We start from the raw sequence: 25017 nt of genomic DNA on the forward strand, positions 1-25017 counted from the left end.
TAAAATTTCTATAATGTTTCTTTTAAAAAATGTATTCAATGTTAAAAATCAGGACTTCGAGATGGTGAACTCAGCAACGAGAAGAATACAATTTCAACGGAAGCGGTTGTTTACATCACTGATAGCTCTGACATCATCAACGGTACCAAGTACTGGTTAGGGGTCACCGTGGTGGTAGATGGCATTCAAATGTACTCCAGTCAACGTGCAATTACGACACTCACCACAATGATGCCGGACATGGTAAGTTTTGTTTTGTAGATTCAACAACTTTCGCACCCATGCAGTTTGAGAAATATTGTCGCATAAATTAACAGTTTTAGCATTTTAAGATTTAAAACTTTGCACGGTGATGAGCTTAATATAAGATTTTTGTTCCCCGTCTACGCGCATCATTGAAAATTCCTCACACAAACTTCACCTTTGTTTTGTTCTGAAGACTATCAGAGGATACTGAGGAACATGCGCTTTTGTAATATTAAAAATGTATAAGCGATCGCAATCCGGATCGCTTCTGTGACCAGAAAATGACATAAGTGAATTGTGACCAACCGCAGCGTGCCCCTTCAGAAAAAGGGAACAAAACATGACCGCTCCCCTTCCCCAAACCCACTGACAAACCCATTCCCCTGGGCCCCACTTATTAGAGCAATACCCCCACCCCCCTCCCACCCAACCGGAACAGGGGTGCTGGCTACGCCGGTTGCTGTGTAAGCCCTCTGGTGGCAGTAGATTTGGGTCTAGATCACAAAACAGTTAAGTGCCCTCACTTTGAAGTGGTTGTCCGGGCTTGTGATGTAAGGTGTCTCTCACAACAACAATTGTTTGTTTACAAAACAACAAGTTCAGCATTTTGTTTTTCCTTTTTCAAAACATTTCCCATTAGACCGTTGATCCTGTGATCGAGTTTTACGCTGTAGATGGCTACGCCGTAACCGCTGGTGGTACTGTGGGTTTCGTGATCAGTATCGACATCCCAGAGAATACCACCTCGGTCTTCATTGTTGATGTCTCCATGCCGTACCTCTCCAACCAGGCAGTCATGTCAATCTGCCGTGCTGAGGTGGTCTACAGAGGCTACAATGTACCCTGTGCCGGCAACCTAGTGCCGGAGTTTAACCAAGAGGTGAGGAATGGTAGTTTGTAAAAAACAACGACAGTTTGTGAAAAGTCAAATCCCCCTTATGTGGCGATCTCATCGTGCCATTTTCAAGATTGATATGGACAACTTTGGTGTTATTCCTGACTACCGGATCTAACAGGTTCAATGCCTTCTGACTGGCACCCAACAAAGATGATAAAAAATAGAGAGACCGCCGACAGTTGCATGTTTTTTATTATTTAATTTTAAATTTTAAATTTATGTTGTTCAATAACAGGACGGCGAACATGCAGATTACGTCCAGTTCAACTTTGGCGGTATCACCAATCTTGGTAGACGGCACCAGACTGACGACAGCAAACTGAAATTACTCGTTACTGCCGAGCTTCTAGTGGATCACCCAGACGTCTCCAACGGGTCGCTGTTCTACGTCACGGCCGGTGTCCGTTACGAGATGGTTGACCAAGATATCCTATGGGTGTCTGAAGCACCAATCACGGCCGTGGATAACCAACATCATGAATATTCAAGCATTGATAAGGTACATTTTGTTATTCATATAATTAATGAACCCATTCAGTCCAATCCCAACGTCCTCTCAGAAACAAAATGCAACTGTTAAACCCTATGAATATTCAAATATCGACCAAGCATGTCGTACAGCATGTGTATGTATTGTTATAACCCTTTACACCGATTTGTATTAAACACTTTAAACTCTCTGGAATGACGTACTTCCCCGAGATCTGTGAAACAAATTCACATGCAGATCACTTGGGTGGGATAATAGTGGTTACAAATTATATGCTTTATCCCAGATGCAAATATTAACATATGTTATGTAGACGATCGAACTAAGAATGCGTTAGGCCTACACCCACCAAATCGAAACCTCCCCAAGAAAACATACGTACTTTGACGTACGTTTTTATAGGAATACAACATTGTAACCTATTTTGTCATGTCTCTGAAACTCCACTTCTCAAGATTTGTCGTTTCAATTATTTGATTTCTTTTTCTTGCTCTCTTTTTCTCCCCTTATAAAGAAACCAACGTTTAATTTGATGAATCGAGGCAAAGATTATTTCCTGTACAACCATTCAGCCGTGTCCTTCAACATCACCGTCAACATTCCCCCAGAGACAACCTACTACCCCCTCCTCCTCAACATCACCTCCCAAAGAGCTCCCGTCAACAACCAGCCCATGTTCAGCATCTGCCGCGTCGAGGTGGTCAAAATCGGCCCGGACTTCCACTGTCACACCCTGGACAGATCGTCGCACACCAACGTGTCTACGTCAGAGGAGGGCGTGGCCTATCAATACCTGGTAGATCTGGGCGTGGTCACCAACAGCTTGGAGGCGTGGATGCAGACGGAGAGGGCGGATGGGGAGTTTGTGGTGGAGGTCAGCTTACACTGGGAGGACCATGCTGAGCTGGTTGATGGTGAGAATGTCACCGTGACGGTCCAGGCGGAGTACGGATGGACGGGAACATGGCTGGGGTCTATGGATTACATTGTAAATTTCGGGCTGCCTGAGCTTCGAGAGGTAATTAAGAACCTTCATATTTATAGCGGGCAGGATATTCTTACTCTTTCTACTCTTCCGTTACTAAGTCATGAGACGCCTATTATTAGGGCTCACACCACGTATTCATCTTCAACTAGGTCAGCTATTGTACTCGATTAGGGTTACTGTTTTTCAAATAACCAAATTTCATGCATGTTTGTATTACCAAACTGTTATCAAGTTTATCACACAATGACCTATCTTTAGCACCACTTTAATAAAAATACAGTTGAACGCCACTGTCTAAATTACAACAATGCGAAAACTGTCAACTGTTTTCATTAGTGGCATAGCCAGGGGTGGGGGATCAGGAAACAAATAGTTTGCCGTATGGGGGCAACATTTCCGGGGAGACAGAATCTCAGGGGAGGAAGAACCTCCAGTCACAAAGTTGTTCTCGTTCAGTTTGTTCGTGTCTTTAAAAGAAAAAATTTGCATTCAATATATTGGCTGCATGGGAAACTATACAAACAAGAGATGTCAGTTAACATTTCTTTTGATCAAGAGTGTTATTTTAGGTTAGTGGACAAGCAAAAACATGTTTGACATGAGCACGCTTGCGTTATTTTCTCTTTTTTTTTTTTTTTTTTTCACGGTGTTGCTTATGCTGGTGACAGTTATATCTAACGGTACTTTGACCAAAAAAGCTTTTGCCGATATGGTTATCCTTTATAAAGATTTTGTATTTATATAATCCAAATAAATAAAGTTATTAATAGAGGACTGTTTTTTTTTTTTTTTACTCTCCGATCAGGACGACGACACTCCCCAGTTTGACCTCAGCCTCGTGCCGGGACAGAGCAAGTTTCTACGGGCAGGAGGTTTAGCTGTGTACCACCTCACGGTCTCGACCCCGGCAAACTCCGCAGCGACCTACTGGATGGACGTAGTCACCACCAATACCAGCCTGAGCGTCTGTCGGACCAAGCTCATCAGCGGGGGACGCAACCTGCCGTGTTTTCAGACCGATCGACCCGTGCAGTACCTCTCCTATGAGGAGGACGGACACCGGGATAGGTCTGTGCTGGACATTGGACCAGTGAAAAATACAGGTATGATTACAACAACCGAGTACGTTAAGCACCACATACATGCACACGAATATCTGTTGTTCGATGGTTGTTTCTAATCACGGCCATCCAAAAACAATACCTCGGTGGAATTGATAAAATTACAATTGTTTTTATAAATATTATTTTATATTGTATTTAATAAAGTCTTTTGCCTTTTTGTCGTAATATACGTAATATTCTTGGTATAAAGAAGCTGTTAATAATGTATAACGTTTTGAGAAACAATTCTCTTCAAATTAATGAGATATTAGAAAGAGGGAATCAAGATTTCAATCTGAGAAACTTTTCTGCGTTTCTGAGATTGGGTATTACATTTACGGATTATTGTCTAGGCGCGGATATCTCAAAAACGCTAACCACTTTAATATTAAATTTGTACAGGTTAGTTTTATTCCTAAGTATCTGCATTTGCATATGATTAAAACAATAATATAACATTTGCAAGAACCAAATGTATACTTTGCCTCAAGGGACAAACACCAAATTAATTCATCTTCCCGTCTCCAAATGCAGGCTCCAAACCAATCACTGATTCTGGCGCCAATAAAATGATTGCCCAAGTTGTCGTCAAACTGGAAGATGATGCCATACCTCCCGACAACCTGACTGAGCCAGAGAAGCAAGAGTTTGAAGCCACAGTCAAAGTTGGAGACACTCAACTCTTTGTGGTACCAGAAGAAATTGGAGTTGATGTCGAGCCTGCATTTACTAACTTTGTAAGTATTTTCATTGGTTTTAAAGAAGAACAAAACAATTGTAATTACTCTTAGTTCTGTAAATATTGTCTTGTGTTTGTAGTATATGTATTTAACTTATGAGCAGAAAAAGGTATATGCTTTAAGTTATATACAAAGTGTGCCTGTGTAAAGGGATGCTTCATAAACGGTTGGTAAGGATCGAAAGTACATTCTACTTTAATAACCAAATTGGATGATATTATTGCCCTTTTCGAAACCACGGCTTCGGCTTTGGTTTCGGCTTCAGGCTCCGTTCTCTCGTCTGAAGCCCTGAACGTGTACATGCAAAGCACGTGCAATATTGTCAAAACAACCGCGGGGCCAATTGAAAAGCTAGCCTGAGCCGAATCCAAAGCCGAAGCAGTGGTTTCGAAAAGGGCCCAAGTCTACATCCTTACAGATTGTGAAAGGGGTAAGCCTGCTTCAGCCCTAGGAGCAGAGGACAAGGTATTCCGGTATGGTGACAGTTGATTTGGGTTAATATCCCAAGTATCTGTTGCCCTCACCTTGTAGTGGCCATCCGTATAGCCTGTGATGTGTGTGATGTGTTTGGCGATCGCTCACAAAAAGAAAGTTAAACAATAAAAGTACAACCGTTGATTGCATATGAGAAAGTATTATACGAAAACGTTTTGGCTGTGAGACATGGATCCTGACCAAGCACCTCACTGCATATCCCAATAGCTATCACACTAACTGCATCCGAATCATACTGAGAATAAAACGTCTCGACAGCCTAGGGTTACTAACACCACGTTGTACAACCTCAGCCACCAAAGTGTATTAACCCAGACCATCCAAAAACGACAACTCAGATGGGTCGGACACATCCTGCGGAAACCCACCAACGAGCCACTCAACATCTACGCTCTGTACTCCACATCGCATGGCCGGCGCAAACAAGGTCGTCAGCGCCTGCTGTACCCTGAGTACATTGGAAGATTAGTCTCCCCGGATTTTCTTCTCTCCCCGCTTGAGATTCAGAAAATCGCACAAGACAGGAGAGGATGGGAAAAGCTTGTGTCCGCCTGCTGTGCAGTCGACTGGTGTTGATGAATAATAATAATACATTATTTGTATAGCGCATATCACAATCACATAGAAGTCTCTATGCGCTTTGAGATGAAAACAAAAGAGAAGTCAAAGTTAATAGAGATTGTGAAGTAATTACAAAACCAAAATTTAATTGATACAGAAAGAAGTATTGAAGGCTATTGCAAAAATAATTGTGTTGTAACATTTAAGTCCAGAAAGTTTGTCTTTGCTATTCGAGATTGAAGACGATCATTTTATAAAGAATTTAAGAATGTCCCGAGAGATAATCATTGATGAGTTTGACTTGTTCTTTTCCAGACCCATATTCCTGAGATTGCGTTCACCAAGCTCAATTCTGAGTCCATGGTCACGATAGGGGGCGCTGTTGTCTTCAATCTTGACATTTATATACCATTCGGATCGATATCAGACTATAAGGTTAGTTCATTTTATTCCATAAAAAAATTAAAGAATATCCGGAATTAAAATTGATTGATTTTTATAACTTGTTAATTATTTCATTAAAATATTTGTCATTAAGTAATTGAAAGAAAAATAGTTTTTTGTTAATTTACCAATCGACTAATTGAATTAATTGATTAAGTGCTCAACTGATCGATCGAGTGAATGATTATTTAATTGCTCCAAGATTAACTGGTCAATTTATCAGTTTATGATCAATACAGTTTTACAGAGATTGTTAAATGGAATTCATCAATTGATTGACTGGTTTGCTTGCTGGCTAGTCATTCGATCAATAATATCTAAATATGTATTGTCAGAATAATTGATCAATGATTGATCATTTGATGTATTGATATATTGGGCGACCGGTTGCTTTGACTGATGGACTAGCGGAGATTCTACGTAATTGATAATTCTTACAATAATATCAAATCCCTTTCCTTCTGTACGTTTTCTGGTAGGTTGTTTTCAATATATTTTATGATAATCATTTTATCAAGCAAATATTCAGCAGAGTGTGAGTTCGAGTCACAGTCGTGACACTTGTGTCCTTAAGCAAGACACTTAACCATTGCTGTTTCCTTCGGATGGGACGTACATGTAAATCCGTTTTAGTCCCGTGTGTTGTATTAAATGACACACGTAACTAAAAGAACCAAGGTGTTCCTGGTTTGATTGGCTATGATATTGCACCATAGCACCTTGCGAACCATTACATGGTGCTATGTAAAAGAATAGATATCAAACTTTTAAAAAACGTAGCTCCACATACAAAATAATGACCGCTTTGATACATCCCTGGTTGTATAACGTGCTACATAAGACCCAAGTATAATGTTTTTATTATCAACAGTTTTATTGATTAAATTTATCAATTTGTTTATGATTCAGGTTCAGTTTTTCAGCGATCGGATCGATCCGTATCGCACCACAGTGTGTGAAGCTAGGCTCATCGGGTCGGGATGGAACGTCCCGTGTGTTAATGGCACCTTCTTGACGACTATGTATAACTCCACAACCGGAGATGATCATGTGGATAAGGCGTCAATCGATGCAGGAGCAATCGCTAACATGATGCCTTACGGACCGGAGCTAGTCTCAGATTTAAATAAGGTAAGGATAAATTGACTTAAAGGCATTGTACACGTTTGGTAATTGTCAAAGACCAGTGTTCTCACTTGGTGTATCCCATCATAAGCCTGTGAAAATTTGGGCTCAATTTGTCATCGAAGTTGCGAGAAAATGAGGACGGAAAAAAACATCCTTGTTGGACGAATTTGTGTGCTCTCAGATAGGAATAGACTTCTAGCTAGAAGTCTTTTATTGTTTTAGTGAGAAATTACCTCTTTCTCAAAAACTACGCTACTTCAGAGGGAGTCGTTTTCCACAATGTTTTGTTCCACCAACATCTCTCCAATGCTCGTAACCATGTCAGTTTTTAAGTTAATGTTTGTTTTGAGTAATTACCGAACGTACCTTCCCTTTAAAAGACATGATTTGTTTTTGCTAACAAAACAGTTGCTGGCAAAAGCACTTTATGTAAGCCATCAAATACATAAACTGATAAACCTGTAGAAATTTGAGACCAATCGACCATCCGTGTCTACTCACCAGAAAATAATGAAAAACCGATTACACAGTTTGCATGACATCGATTAAAATAACAATGTACAAAACGCTGACTGGGCGGTAAACCGCAAACGTGAATTTGTTTTATTTATTTCTCATCAAATTTGGCGTTTCTGACATAAATGTTTCAAGGGTTGTTTCCTACTATCATAGTCATCATTAGAATGTGATCTTAGACGATTTTTTTTTTCTCTCAAAATCTGTCACGTTCCTTATTGGCACATGTTTTCATTGACCGCAAATCATACTTTAACTTTTTAGGTGTTGGTCTTTATATTTGTTTTCATCTTTTCCTCACTTGAACAAAAGGTGCGAGTACAACTGGTAGTTCGTCTAGAGAACAATGACACTGTTATGGAGGATGATCAGATCTGGTTGTCGGGCGCACTGTCCCTGAATGAACACAACGAGTACTACTTCCGAGCAGCCTTTAATGCCACGCAAGATAACCTCTATTCAGAGGTAGGTAAAATAAAATAGAATACAATACGAAAATTAGTTGTAACCTTAATATAAAAACGGTTGTATTAAATACACTTGAGGACAAAGTAACAATTGCTTAAAAATTGCTTAAAAACTGTACCCATTTTAAAACATGACAAAATGATTCATGTAAAACAATGGAAAAGCAACAAATTAAAGTCTAAGAACACAATGGGAATGGAATATACAACTAGCATTCGTTATAAAGAGAAATTGGTACAATGTGATCTCAAACATGAACGCACAAAACAGCAGAGTCTAGCGACTAAGATTTGAGTAAAATTGACATTTAATCGTAGAAATAGACGTCACCTGACGAAAGGTCAGCATCTCATCAAATGGGTTCAAAATGGGAGTTGCAAATTGACCTAACTTGTGCACTACCTGTGTGTACTCCGAGATGCCGTCAATTGAAATCTCAATAGGCTACCATATCATGTTGCATCTGTCTACTTTTTTTCTGAAGATAAACACTTAATAGCAGAGCAGCTGAAAAAACACCTTTTCTTTAAGTTCACCAAATTCATCTTCAATACCCGGCAGTTGTAAAAATGAAATAAATATCGATGAGGAAAAAGGTAAGAGGGGTTCATTATGAAGCAACGCTTGTATAGGCTCTGGTCCACAAAGCACGCATTGCATTAAACCTAGAATAAGAAATAATGGAGATGTCCACTGAAGAGTCCGTGACCATACCAACGGGCGTCGGATTGGTGGATACTATAATAACACAATCATTCTTGTTCCAATGATCAGACTCATCCCCAGCCGAGGTTTGAAATCATACCACCGAGTGATGTCGTCATCATGACGATCGGCTCGAAGGAGACGTACCACATGAAGATTACAACTCCGGCAATGAGCACACCGATGACCATCAACATCAGCCTGCCGACCGCCGCGAACGAAGCGTTCCTGACGGTGGTTGATATGAAGCTCCTACACGTCGGTAAGAACTATGCGTGCCATCAGCTGTATGAGATCGAACCCGTGTATAACTCAACGTATTCTACGAGCCAGAACGACTCTGCGTTCATTGACTTAGGAGTCATCACAAATCACGGTAAGTGTGCACTCGTTTTTACGCTGCCAATGTGCAAGGAGGCCATCACAAAGGAGTAGGCATCAACAGTCATGGTTTTTTTTACTTCTCTATTTTTGTACATAATTTGGCACCCACTGAGCACACAAACCGTCCACCGTCGGCAGCCGCACCCTTGTCTAGATGCTGAGTAGGCTTTGATAAGTAGCCGAATATTATGTAGATGTAGATGTGATTTTCCTGTAATAATTTAACCCTGCGCTGCCTCGGCCCTGTTAAATTTACACGGCTTCCCCATCACCGGTCTTCAACCAGTAGACTGTCGGAAAACATGGGTAACTCGTTTTGATTTAACACTTTTAACATCTTTCCATAAGTGTAGAGACAGTTTGACAAAGAAAACAAAGAAAATTACAAACATGATCGTTTATGTTAATTAGTATGTGTTTACACATGGTAGTAAAACAGTATTTTTGTGCACAAGCCTATTTATGTAGAAAGTGTCAACATGGGCTGTCAATGTTATACACAAGTATTACAAAAACCCCTGTCAACTATGAATTATGTAATTTTTAAAAATGAGATATTTTCCAACGTATTCCACTCTCTTTAGGAACGACCTACTACTATCAGTATAACCCTGAGTACGCCCTCCCCGAGGAAGACGAAATCCTCATCTCACTCGAGATCCAGCTCGCCGATCATTTTGATCTGGTCGACGGATCGGAACTCATGTTCGACATCTACTTCGACTACAGCCTCGGTCGACAGACCCACTTCAACCAGACCATCGGGGTGACTAAGACGGGAGCCGAGTACCCGGAGGTGGAGTTCAACATCACAATACCAGAATATGATCCTTTGGTCACACAGCAAGGGTAGGTCACGCAGTCAAACTAATTGTTAGCATTAACAAAAAAAACACTTGGTAAAGAGGAATGGGGACCTGTTGTAGTATAAAACATTTTGAGAAACGGCTCCCTGACGAATTGAAATAGCTGAATGGCTTCAGCTGGCACCCAGAACATTGTAGGGAGAAAACCAAATATAGTGCTAGATAGCTCAGATGGTAGAGCGCCTGTATATCGACTGGATGTCTCATGTTCAAATCCTGTTTTAGTTGGTTTTTGTTTTGAGTTTACTCGAAGACAGCGGACACTATTGGTAATTGTCAAAGACTAGTCTTCACACTTGGTGTATCTCAGCATATGCATAAAATAACAAACCTGTGAAAATTTGAGCTCAATCGGTCGTCGAAGTTGCGAGATAATAATGAAATAAAAAACACCCTTGTCACACGAATCTGTGTGCGTTCAGATGTTTGATTTCGAGACCTCAAGTTCTAAACTTGAGGTCTCGAAATCAAATTCGTGGAAAATTACTTCTTTCTCGTAAACTATGTCAATAGAGGGAGCCGTTTCTCACAATGTTTTATACCATCAACCTCTCTCCATTACTAGTCACCAATTAAGGTTTCATGATGATAATTATTTTGAGTAATTACCAATAGTGTCCACTGCCTTTAACTTAAGAAAGGAAACTAAAACCTATTAAACTGATAAACCTTCTCCTGAAGACGAGCAGAGTATACTGTTTGAAACATCGAGACAACACCGGCTCTCTTCAGAGCTAACACTTTCACAAAAGAGATGTACACATGGTTGTACCCTCAAGTTTACTTTTTTTCTTTTTCTTCCTACACTAATAACCATGTCACAACAACTGCATAGAACACTGACTTCTCTAACAACAAATCATTTGCTTACAGTGACTTGTTGTTAACCGAGCTATCAGTCTACCACCTCAACACCTCAAGCAGCCACGCCCATAGTGTCATGATCTACCTCATGCTTCCTTACTATCTCGAACTGGACCCCGATGTTGAGATTAAAGGTCCCCCACTCTGCTTGAAGACCACAGAGGCCGGCTATAAACTTCACGTAAGCAGCTTAAATATCTTGTACCAATATCACATAGAACCACAAAGACTGATAAACCAACCGGTGACTTGCTGTACTATAGCCCTTTTCGAAACCACTGCTTATAGGATTTGGATTCGGCACGAGGCTCCGTCCTCTCGTCTGAAGCCCTGAGCGCGTACGCAAAGCACGCGCGATTATCAAAACAACCGGCGGTGCCATGCTAGCCTGAGCCGAATCCAAAGCCGAAGCCGTCGTTTCGAAAAGGGCATATTGCTTTTTCGAAGAACTTCGGCTGAGAAAGTTGAACCGACGTGCAGTGGGATGAGACCATCCTGTGCCCGATTTGAAAAAGCTGCCTAAGCTTAGCAGGATACCAGTCAGAAATTGCTTTTGTGACATGGTAGTTTAGCTAGGAACCTTATTCAGTTAAGCGTAATTTTGTTATGCTTAGCTACTTCTTTTGATTTTTTTTATGCAGCTCAATAAAATTGGGCCCAGACTGCAACACTTTCAATCTGGACGGGGCAGAAAAACATAATGTAGTGATAAGACTCAATTCACATTGGTGCGGATGAATGAGTTATAACAGTTTATATTTGATTTTCCCCATAATACGAAAATACAGAAACAACTTGTCCTTTGGCTACAAAACAAAGGGTGTCCATTTCGGCCTAATATGCACTAATGCGTAATAAATAGGAAAAAGGACGAGCTTTAAGCCTAAACCAACGTTTTATAACCGTCATAATGTTAACTCGTTCCATAATTTTATATCCTAGCTATATAATTCGTCAAGCTGTGATAAACACCATATTCTGTAACTCACAACTTTTGTTAGATACGCCTTTCCTGAAAGAAAACAATAAAAGATAATCAATTTTCTTTTCCAAATCAGTTTGCAGAAATGTATTTTACCGATACCTTCACCGTGTGGTTCAATATATCGATGGATCCTAATCGATACATGCCAATTGATATGAACTTCATCAATACCACCGTGCCAATAGAGATCGTCTACTACAAGCACGACGGAGCAGACGATGATGGGAACATCATCTTGGGAGAAGTCTTCAAGACAGAGACCCTGATCATGGATTTGTCATTCAACACTGAGAGTAAGAAATTATTATACGGGTAGAAGATCGATAATCGATACTTACTGACTGGTAAAAGATCGATGTTCGATCCATTATGCCCAGACTATTATGCAAGAAGAATTATACAAATCAAGGCAATACCTATCTAGGAAAAGTGGGATTTCCATTTTGAAGTCATGGGATATAAAGGTCTTATTTTTAGCCCCATAAACCACCTTGCAGAAAATTATAATTATGCCATTGTTTGTTTAGATGGTCTTCCCTTCGAGGGAGGTTGGTAAACTCACACAAGGGGATGTTATTATTGGTTTTATAATAGTCAAACTTTGCAGTCAAAGGGCTGAATTGCATTTAAGCTACTATACTAGAATACATTCAAACACCAAAGAGTAAAATCCAAGAGCGAATAAACAAAACGACAAAAATTCTCTCCCTCATACAAATACTGGTAAAACATCTATGATTACTATTGTATCCATTTACCAACAGTATCCAGTGCCTTTAATGTTACAATTTGTTGTCTGTGTTTCCATAACTACAGGATGCTTTGAGATTCTTGGTGTTGAGAATGACTACCAGATCCAAGACTGCCAAATAACAGCCAGTTCCTATCTCAATGACTCCTACTCCCCACAAATGGCTCGACTCAACTCTGAATCTGGATGGGCACCAGCGATACGAGATATGAATCCATACCAGGGAAACGATTACATTGAGGTAATGAATCAAAGGAGCTGTATGTAAATTATCATGTCACGGGACAATTTTTTTAATCACGTGGGCTAATTAGAAATCTGCCTCGCGCTGCCACAATGGTAACCATACCACAACACCAGAGTGCCGAAAATTTAGTCCAGAAAGAGCTCAGATTATGAGAGAAAAGGGAGCATGTTAATGCTGTCTGAGTCGTGGACACCTGTCTTGATTGTGAGTTGTTACCAAAATAATGCTCTTTTCGAACCAACTATGGGGGAGATAATTGTTACCATCTTCATCTTATATTAATTTTAAATATGGCACCCTAGAAACCCATCCAACGGCAAGTTTCGTTTGATTCTGTTGGACTTAAAAAAAGGATTGTTCAAAATAGTCTACGCTGACTTTTTACATACCAAAATTGGTTGTTTTTTCTTGATTTATTAACTTTCTTTCACCTCAGTGGGTGCTGATTCGAGTTGCACTTGGTTTCAAATCATTGCGTGTGGAGTGGGTCCGTACAACTGATTGCATGGGATTTCCCATATGCCACCTCCCCCCCCCCCACATCTTAAACTTTTTATAATTATTTGGTTTTTAAATGAATTTAAAAAATCATCGGCTTAATTTAAATAATTATCGGCTCAATGCACAAGCTTGCTCAGGGAACCATACTCTTAAGCCTTGCATTCTGTATGGGTCCCCCACAGTTTCACGAATGTCCATGCTTATTATTCATTTAATTAATCTTATCAAACAACTATTTATTTCTTAATTTCCAACTTACATTGCCTATGATTTGATACTGATTGTGATTTTGAAACTGTGGAAACAAAATTGATTGATAAAATTGTTTAGCCTACCGGTTACACTGTGCGGAACCTTTGAACATGAATATCTTTGTTTTAAGTTTGGTTGTGGAGTAACCATGGTATTTTTTCTTTCTTTTTAAATTGAGGAAAAATAATTTGTTGTCTCAGTGATGAGCCTTCTCCACTAAATATGATTTATTATTATAAAGTTGTTTGTTGTCATGACCGATTTAGATCCGATTTGGTGGCATGCATCGTTTCAGTGGAGTGATGATGCAGACCGGATTTAACAGCAGTGAATCTGTCTTGTCTTACAAGTTGAGTTACAGCGAAGACGGTTTAGAGTGGTTCAACTATGATCAGGTATGCCGAGCTGTTGTTTCAAAGGCACTGGACACCTTAAGTAAAATGTCAAAGACCAATATTATCACTTGGTGTATCTAAACAAAAGCACAAAATAACAAAACCTGTGAAAATTCGAACTCAGTTGGTCATCGAAGTTGCAAGAGACTAATAAGAGAAACAACTCTCTTGTGTGCTTTCATCAGCCTAAAATGTTTCAGCTGAAGATGTTTTTATTAGTTGAGTGAGAAGTTACCTCTTTCCCCAAAACAATGTTACATTAGTGGGAGCCGTCTCTCAGAATGTTTTATACTATAAACAGGTTTCCATTGGTCTGTTACCAAGTAAGCTTTAATGGAAACAATTATTTATGGGTAATTTCCAATGTCTAGTGCCTTTAAAGGTTTTAGAGCATTCCAAAGACAGTTTCATCCACTCTCCTATGGACACATTTTGTTCTGACAATCACTAAAATGTTCATTACAAAGTCCAGAAAACACCATACTTGATCTTTGAGTATAGTTTCCGCATAACGGGTACATAAAGTCATAGATCCCACTCACTTCTTTCTTGATTTTTAGTTTTTTGTTTTTTTCATATGAAACTTTTCAGGTTTTCGTGAACGATTTTAACTACACCGAAAACGTGACGTCGTCTCTGAACATCATCCCCCTACCGTTCAACGGCGCGTTTCTCCGTATACGTCCCCAGAGCTACCTGGAGAATACATCATTCCCGTTGATGAGATTTGAGCTGCTTGGATGCAGACGATCTGTTACTATTGACCTGGCTGGTAAGATTGTCATTTCCCGCCGAATGTTTCAGTTTCATAAACAGCATTATCTTGCCATTAAATAAAAATGACAATATATAATATTAGGGCTGTTGGACATTTGTTTCTGGATATGTGAATAATAATTATGGGTATTACCGGCACGTTAATCCAGAGGTCGTTGATTCAAAGCCTTGGATTGGCCAATTTAAAGAACTGCTTAAGCACAAAATTTGTTTAAGCACGAAAACAGCTTTCTTATTTTACAGATTTTGGTGTATCTAATTGTTTGTATTTTTGTCGTTTTTCTTGTACAGTGTAATCTCTTTTTAGCTTATGTTTATATTATGTAAAAATTCTGTACAGCGTTTTGAGTATTTTTTTTTCATGTAAGACGCAATAACAAAAATAAATTATTATACTATTATTATTTTACTGGCCAAAATGTCATGCCATATACATTGCTTGTGATTGGTATTTAGCTGTTGTTTACTTAGCAACAACAGTTGTGTGGAGACTTGGCTGGTAATCTGTTTTACTGAGCAAAGATAGTTTTTTTTTTTTACTTCAGCATACTTTGTTCTTCAGCAGCTCTATGAAATTGGATCCTGGATTATTTAGATTTTATTTGTTCAACCAAATAAAAAATGTAAACAAAACAAATTTGGAAGTCGTCACATTACAGTTCCTTTTATTTCGGTTGCATCTGATGTATTGTACGTTATTTTCCATGTCAGCCATTGCATACGAATGTACCATTGAGTGAAATATTGTGTGAATACGGTAGTTTTTCATCAAATCTATTTCTATTTCTGTTTAGCTGCCTGTCAGACCACAGACTTTCCCGGTAAGTTGTACATTTCAGATTATGTAGAGATATTTTAAAAGATATTTTGTAGTCTGCAAGACGCAGTAAATGTTAGCGTTTTCATTATGCTTGTTTAACATTCGGGAAAATGAATCAATTAGTTCACAACCGTTACACCCTTCAACATAAGAGTGAACATTAAAGCAAGAAAAACTAGATGATCTCGCCTCAATGAAAAATTATTGAAAGTGTTGTCGGGAACTTGTGAAAGTTTATATTAAAACTTGCTTTATTTCAACATTTATGACCTGAGAGTGTTTCTCTTAATGGCTGTGGATGAACCTCAGGTTTCTCCATTATGTTATTCAATATTTTTTCCAAATAAAAAAAAAAACTGGAAAAGGATGAAATACAACATCGGTCCGTAGTAACTTTTCCGTTAAAGTGAGCAACTTTTAGACATTAGTCATTGTTCAATTGATGTGATAAATACATTGATACTTAAAGACATGGACAACTTTGGTAATATTGTCAAAATGCACAAAGTAACAAACCTGTGAAAATTTGAACTCAAGATGCAATTGATTTCCAGACCTCAGCGCGAGGTCTCGAAATCAATTCAAACATTATTTGAGTGAGAAATTCAATTCAATTCAATTCAATTCAATTCAAAAAACTTTAATCATGCTTTGCAGGCAATTACAACAGTAGACCAGCTCCATATAAAAAATATAAAGAGAAATATACAATATAAAGATTACTTGACAAAATGACAAGGCAGATTATGTACAAATGGTTGAAACCACAGCAATTATGGTTGAAACCTCAGCAATTGTATTAAAGTGAATGCTTTCTCAAAAACTACGTTACTTCAGAGGGACCCGTTTCTCACAATGTTTTATAACATTACTTATTTGACATTATTCACCCACTCAGATTACCCATACTACGAGCGTGGTTTCATCGTGGAGCCCAAATCAGGATATGTCTATGTTTGCATTCTTGAGTACATCGAGTAAGTTGGAAGAAAACAATGTGCCGCCATCATTTAACGTTTATTTATGTTTGATGAAAGAATATCGTTATTATTATTTTAGAATAAAGTTTGTTTTTTGGGTGTTTTTTTCCCCATAATGCAACAAAGGCTTACAAATGAAATAAATCACAAAAAACAACCAACAAAGGTTGTTGTGTTATCCCTCAAAAGATGTTTCGCTCTTGTTCAATCAAGTTAACAGTACGTTAATATGATTTGTTTATTTGTTTTCAGCGGTCCGACCCGGTGTTCATACACATTTGACAATGGCACGACTTGGGAAGGTAAGCGCCGTTTTTATATGTAAATTCCCACTAAAATAAAATAGTTCATTTTGATCGTCTCCTGACGATGACTAGAGCAAGCGTGTCGAAACGTTGAGACCAATTCAGAACTGACTCCGCGGCAGTACAGTTAATTACGATCCTATAAGCTAAAGTAGTACTCCAGTCTATTTTCTATACCAGAACTGAGAAATCTCCCGAACCTCCGAGTATCTACTCTGCGGCAGTAGAATAAAGCAAACCAAATACACATTCATTTTGATCGTTACACATTTTTGTTCTTATACTTAGCTAAGGGATTGGATCTTTGGTGTCGCTTGTACACAATTAGGCCGGGGTCAATTTCACAAAGAGCTATAGTCCTAACTCAGGACTAGTCCTAACTCAGGACTAGTCCTAACTCAGGACTAGTCCTAACTCAGGACTAGTCCTAACTCAGGACTAGTCCTAACTCAGGACTAGTCCTAACTCAGGACTAGTCCTAACTTAGGACTAGTCCTAAGAGATATTAAAAACTTAAGGCTAATCCTAAGTTAGGATGAGTAACTCGTCCTAGCTCGAAATAAGACTGGTCTTGATTCTTTGTGAAATCCACCCTTTGACCTCTGACTACCAAGTGCCTTGCGACTTTATACAAATCGGGGAAGTCTAGGTCAGCAATCCTCACAGAGGGCACAAAATTTCAATTCCATTTATTTCACCTGACATTTATTTTATGGTTGTGGTTAAACATACTTGTACATAATAGATGTTAAACTTGCATCGGGGATAAAAAATATTAATTTTAGTTTTTTACCCATACACCGATGTGTGTAAGCACTGTATACTCAGTACTTTCCCGAGTCCTGTGAAAAAAATATCACAGGCATGTTACTCGTACATGTTATTTATACTTATATATTTATGCCTCTGAAGAAGGTCCGGTTTGGATCGAAAGCTAAGGTCATCTTCCATACTCATTATATATATTTAGGTAGGCGTTAATAGTGTGTGTCACAAAATAAACGATGCAAAAAAAAAAAAAAACATCTTTGAAACTTTGTTTCTCTGGAGACTTTCAAAACAAGATTGAAGACACCACTTTTTACCCAAGCAAACTTACTTTTCACAATGTTAAAGGCAGTGGACACTATTGGTAATTACTCGAAATAATTATTAGCATGAAACCTTATCGGTAACAAGTAACGGGGGAGCTGTTGGTAGTATAAAACATTGTGAGAAACGGCTCCCTCTGAAGTAGCTAAGTTTTCGAGAAGGAATTTTCCACGAATTTGATTTTCGAGAACTCAGAATTAGATTTTTTTTGGTCTCAAAATCAAGCATCTGAAAGCACACAACTTCGTGTGTCAAGGGTGTTTTTTCCATTATTATTATAACTTCGACGACCAATTGAGTTCAAATTTTCACAGGTTTGTTATTTTATGCATATGTTGAGCTACACCAAGTGAGAAGACTGGTCTTTGACAATTACCAATAGTGTCCATGTATTTAATGTTTCCAAATCTATTTTCTGTTTCATTTAATGCCAATGTGCCATGATGACTTATGTATTTTAAAATGTGCATTATCTACATTATTATTATCCTTTCAGATATCGACAATAACGTAGCCAGTATCATTGCCTTGGAACCGGACACGGTGGAACTCTTCGGGGTGTCCCAAAACAGACGAGCGATCATGCGCAGTGGAGACCTTGGCGTAACGTGGTCCAGTATGGAGCCTGAACGGTACCTGGACTTATCGAGTAAAGGATACCTGATGGAAATGTCGAGGGTACCGTTTGTTGAGGTCTCTGATGTTCCAGATATTGTCATGGCAACGGAGGGGAATAATGCATTCTTTGAGTGGGGAGGTAAGTTTTTGAGTTTACGCATTATTTAAAAAATAATTCAAGTATCAATTTTTCAAGGACCAGTCTCATCATAATAAAAATAATACGGGAATTTATATTGCGCAGTGACCTATTTAAATATACTCTACTGCGCATAACAAGCAATGCAAAAAATGCAGAGAAAAAAAATTCAAAAACTAATACACAAACAGATTAAGAATGAATCATACAACTTGTGCTATACAGAAAATGGATTGCAAACTGTAATCATCGAGTCTAAAGAAATTATCAAACCTAAGCCGGTCATTTTATTTTTTTGTCTTTTCGGCATGCTAGGGCATTTTAATGAGGGCGAATACATTTTTTTGTTATTTTTTCTTCGTAAAATGCTCTATCGACGATAGCCAGCAATTTTAAAATGTTTCATGTGTCCAAAAGGGTAGATATATTTGGATTTGGATATATTCCTCAACACTCTTATTATAGCCAAACGAAAAGAGAGAAGACAATCAAGACATTTGCAGTTTTAGATGTAGGAAAATCCGTTGTTCCATGGAAAACTAATGCAGTCAAGTAGGAAATAAACTAAAAACCCAATCCACTTAGTGCCCAGGTGGAATTCGAACCGTGGTCACAGGTGGGAGTCCGAGGCAATACACCACTTCACCAACCTAATTAGCCTGTCGAGGTATGTTGAACAGTATGTACTGTTTGGGTTGGGTGTATAAAAAAAAAACTAATAGTGACATAGAAAAGTGTCCATAGTACCTGAAAATAGCTAATGGAAAAACACTTATTCTATTTTGTGTTTCAGAAAAATAAAGGAAACAAATTCAACTTATTAAATCTACAACAAGTTTTAACTGACTTAACTTTACTTCTGTTTGATTTCAGCGGCTACGGAGGGACTGTACCGCCGAGAAGTGTCCAGTGTAGACGTCAATGCAACGAGTGCATGGGAGCTGATCGGCACGTGGGGATTCCCCTGAACATTACGTCATTTAGACTTTGCACTGTCGGTCGAGTTGACTTGTTCACCGAGACTAAAGGTGCAATGCACAGCTTATTTCGGACGGTCTTTTGATGATGGAGGAGAAGTGTACAGCCAGATGAATTGACCAATCACGAAGCTCGTTCTTGATGACGTAAGGCCTTCTCGTTTGTATTGATAGCTAATCATGCTTTAAAAAGTGCCAGTAGATTAGTTTTCTATATAAAAAAGTTATTTAGAAGTTGTAAACAAGGTTTCGCAGATGCAGATGTTTTGGTAGAAAGGTCGTTGCTACCAGGTGTGTTTTAATTGCATGATAGGAACTATTGTTTTATTGAAACCATGGAAAATGAGGGGACAAATGTGTTATTCCTAATAAAGATGCTGCTTGTTGACATCATTTCACAAGTATTGTCCTTTTAGTTTTTAATAAATGTTCATTTGTCAAGATGGGTATAGGCATTGCACGTACACTGAATAGTCTTAAAACGTGTTTACTGTGTTTTTAATAAATTAATGTAAAACCAATTTACTTAAATAATGCACACAGTTACTTTGCCAAAGCTCAAGAGCAAAAAGGAGATTGTAAAAATTTGACCTTATTTGATGACAAAATCAGAAAAAGGTATGTAATAATATACAAGCATTTTACTTAAATAAAAATGGGCAAAAAGGTTTGATATATTTCTTATCACTTGCTAAATATTTAAAAAGCCACCACCCAGTTGGTTGAAGGGAAAACCTAGATGACGTTAAATTTGATTATTTATTACATTTTGTTTTATTAATGACTTTGTACATTTCCTGCAATATTTGTAAATTTGAAAAATAGTATATACATTTAAAGACAATAGTTTCTTACCACAAGCGACTAGCTACTTGGTGTTTTTACTTATCTTAAACTTTAAGAACAATTCCGCCGCGACTTGAATGTAAATCGAGAGTAGACATATTCAAATAAAAGCGTATACAAATATAAAGATTTAAACTAATACGATTCTTGAGACAGTTCAAAAAGTCTAGTGGATCCAATTTTATTGACTTGTATCTATTTGCCAAAAGAGAATAATGTTAATGTCGCTGTAATCTCAAAAGAATCTTTTGGTATTCTAGCAGATTACATTATTGAATGTTATTGAATTAGTATAAATTTTGTTGAAAAGAAAATTGTGTCTTTTTTTCAAAGAGGGGGGGGGGGGGGGGGACGACACCTATGATTATTTTGTTTTTGACGTAAAGGTTACCGAGAATAAAATGTAATCTTGATTATGGATAAAAAAGTCTTGACAATTTGATTTGATCTAATTTATTTGTTAAATTATTTATATATTTGTTCATTTGTGTAGTATAAAAGACGTAGGCCAATCTGCTCCACAGATACCCTGAACTAAAGACGCTCGATTGTCAGAGGTCGCAGCGAACGCAGGGTTCAACTTTCTGCCAACAGGGCCCTCAGCGTACCTCGCCAGACTCTGATGAGCATATAGCTTGCACAATATACAAACCATAGTGATACTTTAAAGACACTGGACACCTTTGGTAAATTGTCAATGACCAGTCTTCTCACTTGGTGTATCTCAACATTATGCACAAAACAACAAACTTGTGAAAATTTGAGCTCAATTGGTCGTCGAAGTTGCGAGAGAATAATGAAAAAAAATAACCCTTGCCACACAAAGTTGTTATATATGCTTGATTTCGGGACCTCAAAATCTAGTTCTGATCATGAGGTCTCGAAATCAAATTCGTGGAAAATTAGTTCTTTCTCAAAAACTACGTTACATTGTTGCTCACTTTTTATTCTTTCTCACTCAATCACTAACGCTTCCCTGCGCTAAAGCTGTTGCTATTGAACAAACACAAAACACCCTTCGATACAGTACCACAGCACAGAAACATCTTTTTTGTTCCTTCTGGAGTTTCTAAGCATCTTAAATTCTTTGGCATTCCTATGTGCAAATCTCTTTGTTATGCAAATGAAGTTTGCGCGTTTCTTGTACTTTTAGTACAGCTGTTTTGGACAATACCGAATGGGGAAAACATGTACCGTATACAATGATACAACGGAGAGGGCACAGCTTGCGGTTCTACACATTGCTTGTCTGCTAAAGAAACTTTCCCTCTTTCTTTCTCATTCAAAACCTATGCATACACTCAATGCTCAGTGAGTTGGCCTTTGTTTAAACATGTAAGGATTCGGCTTGTTATATCATTCGCCTTGGAGTTGAGTACCGAACAATACAACAATAATTGTTGACATTGATGTTGAGCTCGAACGACCAGAGGTTCAAGTTACTCATCACATTGGTCTTGATTTACTGTTGAGCTTCCAGTTGCTTTGCGTGCTCCATCTCACTGGTAATCTGGATTAGTGACAACAGGAGGACATTCACTTTGGAAAAGTTTATTGGCGGAGACGGTACTAAACACCACCTAGAAGACTTTAGCCCGCCGTACCAGAGCGGTGATACACCGCCTGCCGTGTACCAGAGCTGCACCGCTCATGTAGCCGAGGGCAGAGCTGCAGCACCCGGCACCACAGCGAGGACGGCTGCTTCCGCTGAGTGTTCAACCGACGGAACAATGGAATGTGTAACGCTGCAATAAAGTTTACAAACCTGAAGGGTAAGAAACTTATTGGTTTAATACGATTCGCTGCCACAGTTCAATTCTTTGAATGAAAACTTAACTTTGTCATTTAGTCATAAGCTCAAACAGCTCGGTGAAATTGGATGCAACACAAACATTATGACTGCTCTAGAAAATATCCTTTAGGCTAGGGCCTACTCTCAAAATTACTAGTAAAGATATTTTCTTGATGAAAGAAGTATAAGAGATGTTAAATTTGCATCGGGGATAAAGAACATTAATTTTGGTTTTACCCATACACTGATGTGTGTTAGCTCTGTATACTCAGTACTTTCCCGAGTCCTGTGAACAAAATCACAGGCATGTTACTCGGGTGGGATTCGAACCCACGACCCTTGCAATTTAGGATTCGAACTGCCTCTTGCTACCGGGCAACCTCGGTAGTCTAGTTGGTAAGACACTGCTCTGGAATTGCAAGGGTCGTGGGTTCGAATCCCACCCGAGTAACATGCATGTGATATTTTTTCACAGGACTCGGGAAAGTACTGAGTATATAGTGCTAACACACATCGGTGTATGGGTAAAAACCAAAATTGATGAAAGAAGGCTAATGTAGGTTCATAATAAAAACGTAGAATGTTTTGTCGCTTGGTAGGAATGGTTTACTTGACTTAGCGACTACTGTTTTGTTGGTAAAAACATTATAATGTGAGGCTGATGTCTTTGACGGGAGGAGGGGGGGGGGCACTTGCGATTAAAACAAAAGAAACTTAAGTCTGTTTTGGCTTCTTTTCATGCAAAAAAGACTTCACTTTTCAGCCTCGTCGACCGTGTATTTTGACGTTGTCCACGTAGATAGTCGGCCTAAAGTAAAGTAATCAGCTTAAACTTTCACTTTTGACTTTTATGGCAGTTTTTATTGATAAGTTGGACTGCATAATGAGCATTATGTCGATACAAACCAAATCCTAACTTGAAGAAATTTAAAGGCTGTGGACACTATTGGAAATTGTCAAAGACCAGTCTTCTCACTCTGTGTATCTTAACATATAAAATAACAAATTTTGTCAAAATTTGAGCTCAACTGGTCGTCGAAGTTGCGAGATATGAATGAAATAAAAAACACCCTCGCCACACGAAGTTGTGTGCTTTCAGGTGCTTGATTTCGGGACCTCAACTTCTAAATCTGAGGTCTCGAAATAAAATTCGTGGAAAATTAATTCTTTCTAGAAAACTACGTTACTCCAGAAGGAGCCGTTTATAACAGTGTTTTATACTATCAACAGCTCTCCATTGCGTGTTATCAAGTAGGTTTTTATGCTAACTGTTATTTTGAGTCATAACCTATAGTGTCCATAGCTTTAACAATATATTGGTTGACATTAAAGTTGTCTTAGGTTGACATCAATATGCAAATTTATAGCCGGATACTATAATATAGCAGTCAAAACTCAAATTTAATATACACATTTTGGTGTAACTATGCTGTTTTCTAAACTATTTTAGAATTTCTAAATTGCAGCTTGTTTCCTTCAAATACTGGTGAATCAAATTTACCGAAAATACAGAAGTTTTTGCCGCATAAACCCGGCTTATGGATAATCAAAAGTGGAAAACGCAATTTGCCTATTTTTTTGTAGAAGGAAATGAGGATTTACTTTCAAGTTAAACCATTAATTTTCTAAAAATCTAAATTTCTACTAGCAAAAATTTGAATTGAACGTTTTGGTCCAAACCAATTTTTAAAATATCTACTAGCAAAAATTTTGATTTTACTTTTTGGACCAAACCATATTTCCAAATTCTGCTAGTCGAATTTGTTATTTTGACTTTTTGGATTTTAGTCCAGGGAGCGAGAAATGCTGAATTATTATGAGCGCAAGCGACCTTTAGTAGACCCTTGACTGTCACGTCCTGACATAGAGGAATCACATCCATCTTGGTTTTCTGTATGTCTGATAATAAGTTTGTGTTTGATGAAGCCAAGTTGTTCTACAAGAAAATCAATTTAATATTTATATTTAATAATAAAAAAAAAAAATTGTTTTCAAAAGATTTAAAATTTACTATACAGTGGTTGTCAGAAAATAAAACCCTAAGAAATAACCCATTAGCTAAGACCAATACAAAGTCAAAAGTTACTAAACACAAAATGCAAAGCAAGCCATCATGTAAATCTTATAATTGTAGAGTTGCTAAAAGTGTCCAACAAATAAGACAAATTATATAACTTCAGTTGCCTTCAAAAATGTGCCGGGTGTGAAAAGCATAAAATTTTTACATGTGTTTACTTTAAGTGTCCTGGAAGTGGTATTTTGTCAAAATAAAGCCTTTGTCACTAAATTATATGTTTTGATGCGTAGAATATTTTGTTAATAAATTTAAAAGTAGGCCCGACCTGAGAGGGCGCTGTTCGTGACGTCAATCGAGGCGCGATATTTGAAGCACGACGGCATTGCCAGCAGCAATACACCAGCAGCAATACACCTGGTCGACATTGCCGTAAAAATGCAAGAAATTAACCTTTTTTTTTAAACGTACAAACTCACGACTAGGACTTGCATGTTGCACGTACGTGTGTTCGATGTTCGATCGAGTCAAAGTCTGCCTCGATTGACGTCACGAAATGAGTAGGCCGAGTCACCCCCAAACAACTTTATATTTTTTTAACATATAAACCGTTACAAACAATTACTGAAA

At 38.2% G+C, this 25017-nt stretch overlaps 1 protein-coding gene and 1 non-coding gene across 2 annotated transcripts; both read left to right on the forward strand.

Moving 5' to 3' along the window:
* The first annotated feature begins 189 nt into the window (after positions 1–189).
* On the forward strand, positions 190–20670 carry LOC117306897. Its single transcript, XM_033791459.1, has 21 exons — positions 190–243; positions 887–1126; positions 1380–1643; positions 2149–2652; positions 3428–3725; positions 4260–4462; positions 5837–5956; positions 6875–7096; positions 7922–8074; positions 8852–9158; positions 9751–10015; positions 10906–11077; positions 11955–12174; positions 12698–12873; positions 13899–14027; positions 14619–14799; positions 15599–15625; positions 16523–16601; positions 16857–16906; positions 18498–18758; positions 19632–20670. Exons 1-21 carry the CDS (start codon positions 190–192, stop codon positions 19724–19726), a joined length of 4020 nt encoding a protein of 1339 aa, XP_033647350.1. The 3' UTR covers positions 19727–20670.
* Positions 20671–22751: 2081 nt separating this feature from the next.
* On the forward strand, positions 22752–22824 carry Trnas-gga. Its single transcript has one exon. It is a non-coding gene; the product is annotated as a tRNA-Ser (tRNA).
* The last annotated feature ends 2193 nt before the right edge of the window (positions 22825–25017 follow it).

The sequence above is a fragment of the Asterias rubens genome, chromosome 2 (assembly GCF_902459465.1).
Source record: "Asterias rubens chromosome 2, eAstRub1.3, whole genome shotgun sequence".
Lineage (NCBI taxonomy): Eukaryota > Metazoa > Echinodermata > Asteroidea > Forcipulatida > Asteriidae > Asterias > Asterias rubens.

Excerpts from the sequence above, each read along its gene's own strand:
- LOC117306897 (XM_033791459.1), top strand. The coding sequence starts at position 190 with ATGTACTCCAGTCAACGTGCAATTACGACACTCACCACAATGATGCCG. Across the intron at positions 2,653-3,427 it reads GGCTGCCTGAGCTTCGAGAG|GACGACGACACTCCCCAGTT; the intron begins GTAATTAAGAAC and ends CTCTCCGATCAG. Across the intron at positions 16,907-18,497 it reads CAATGGCACGACTTGGGAAG|ATATCGACAATAACGTAGCC; the intron begins GTAAGCGCCGTT and ends TTATCCTTTCAG.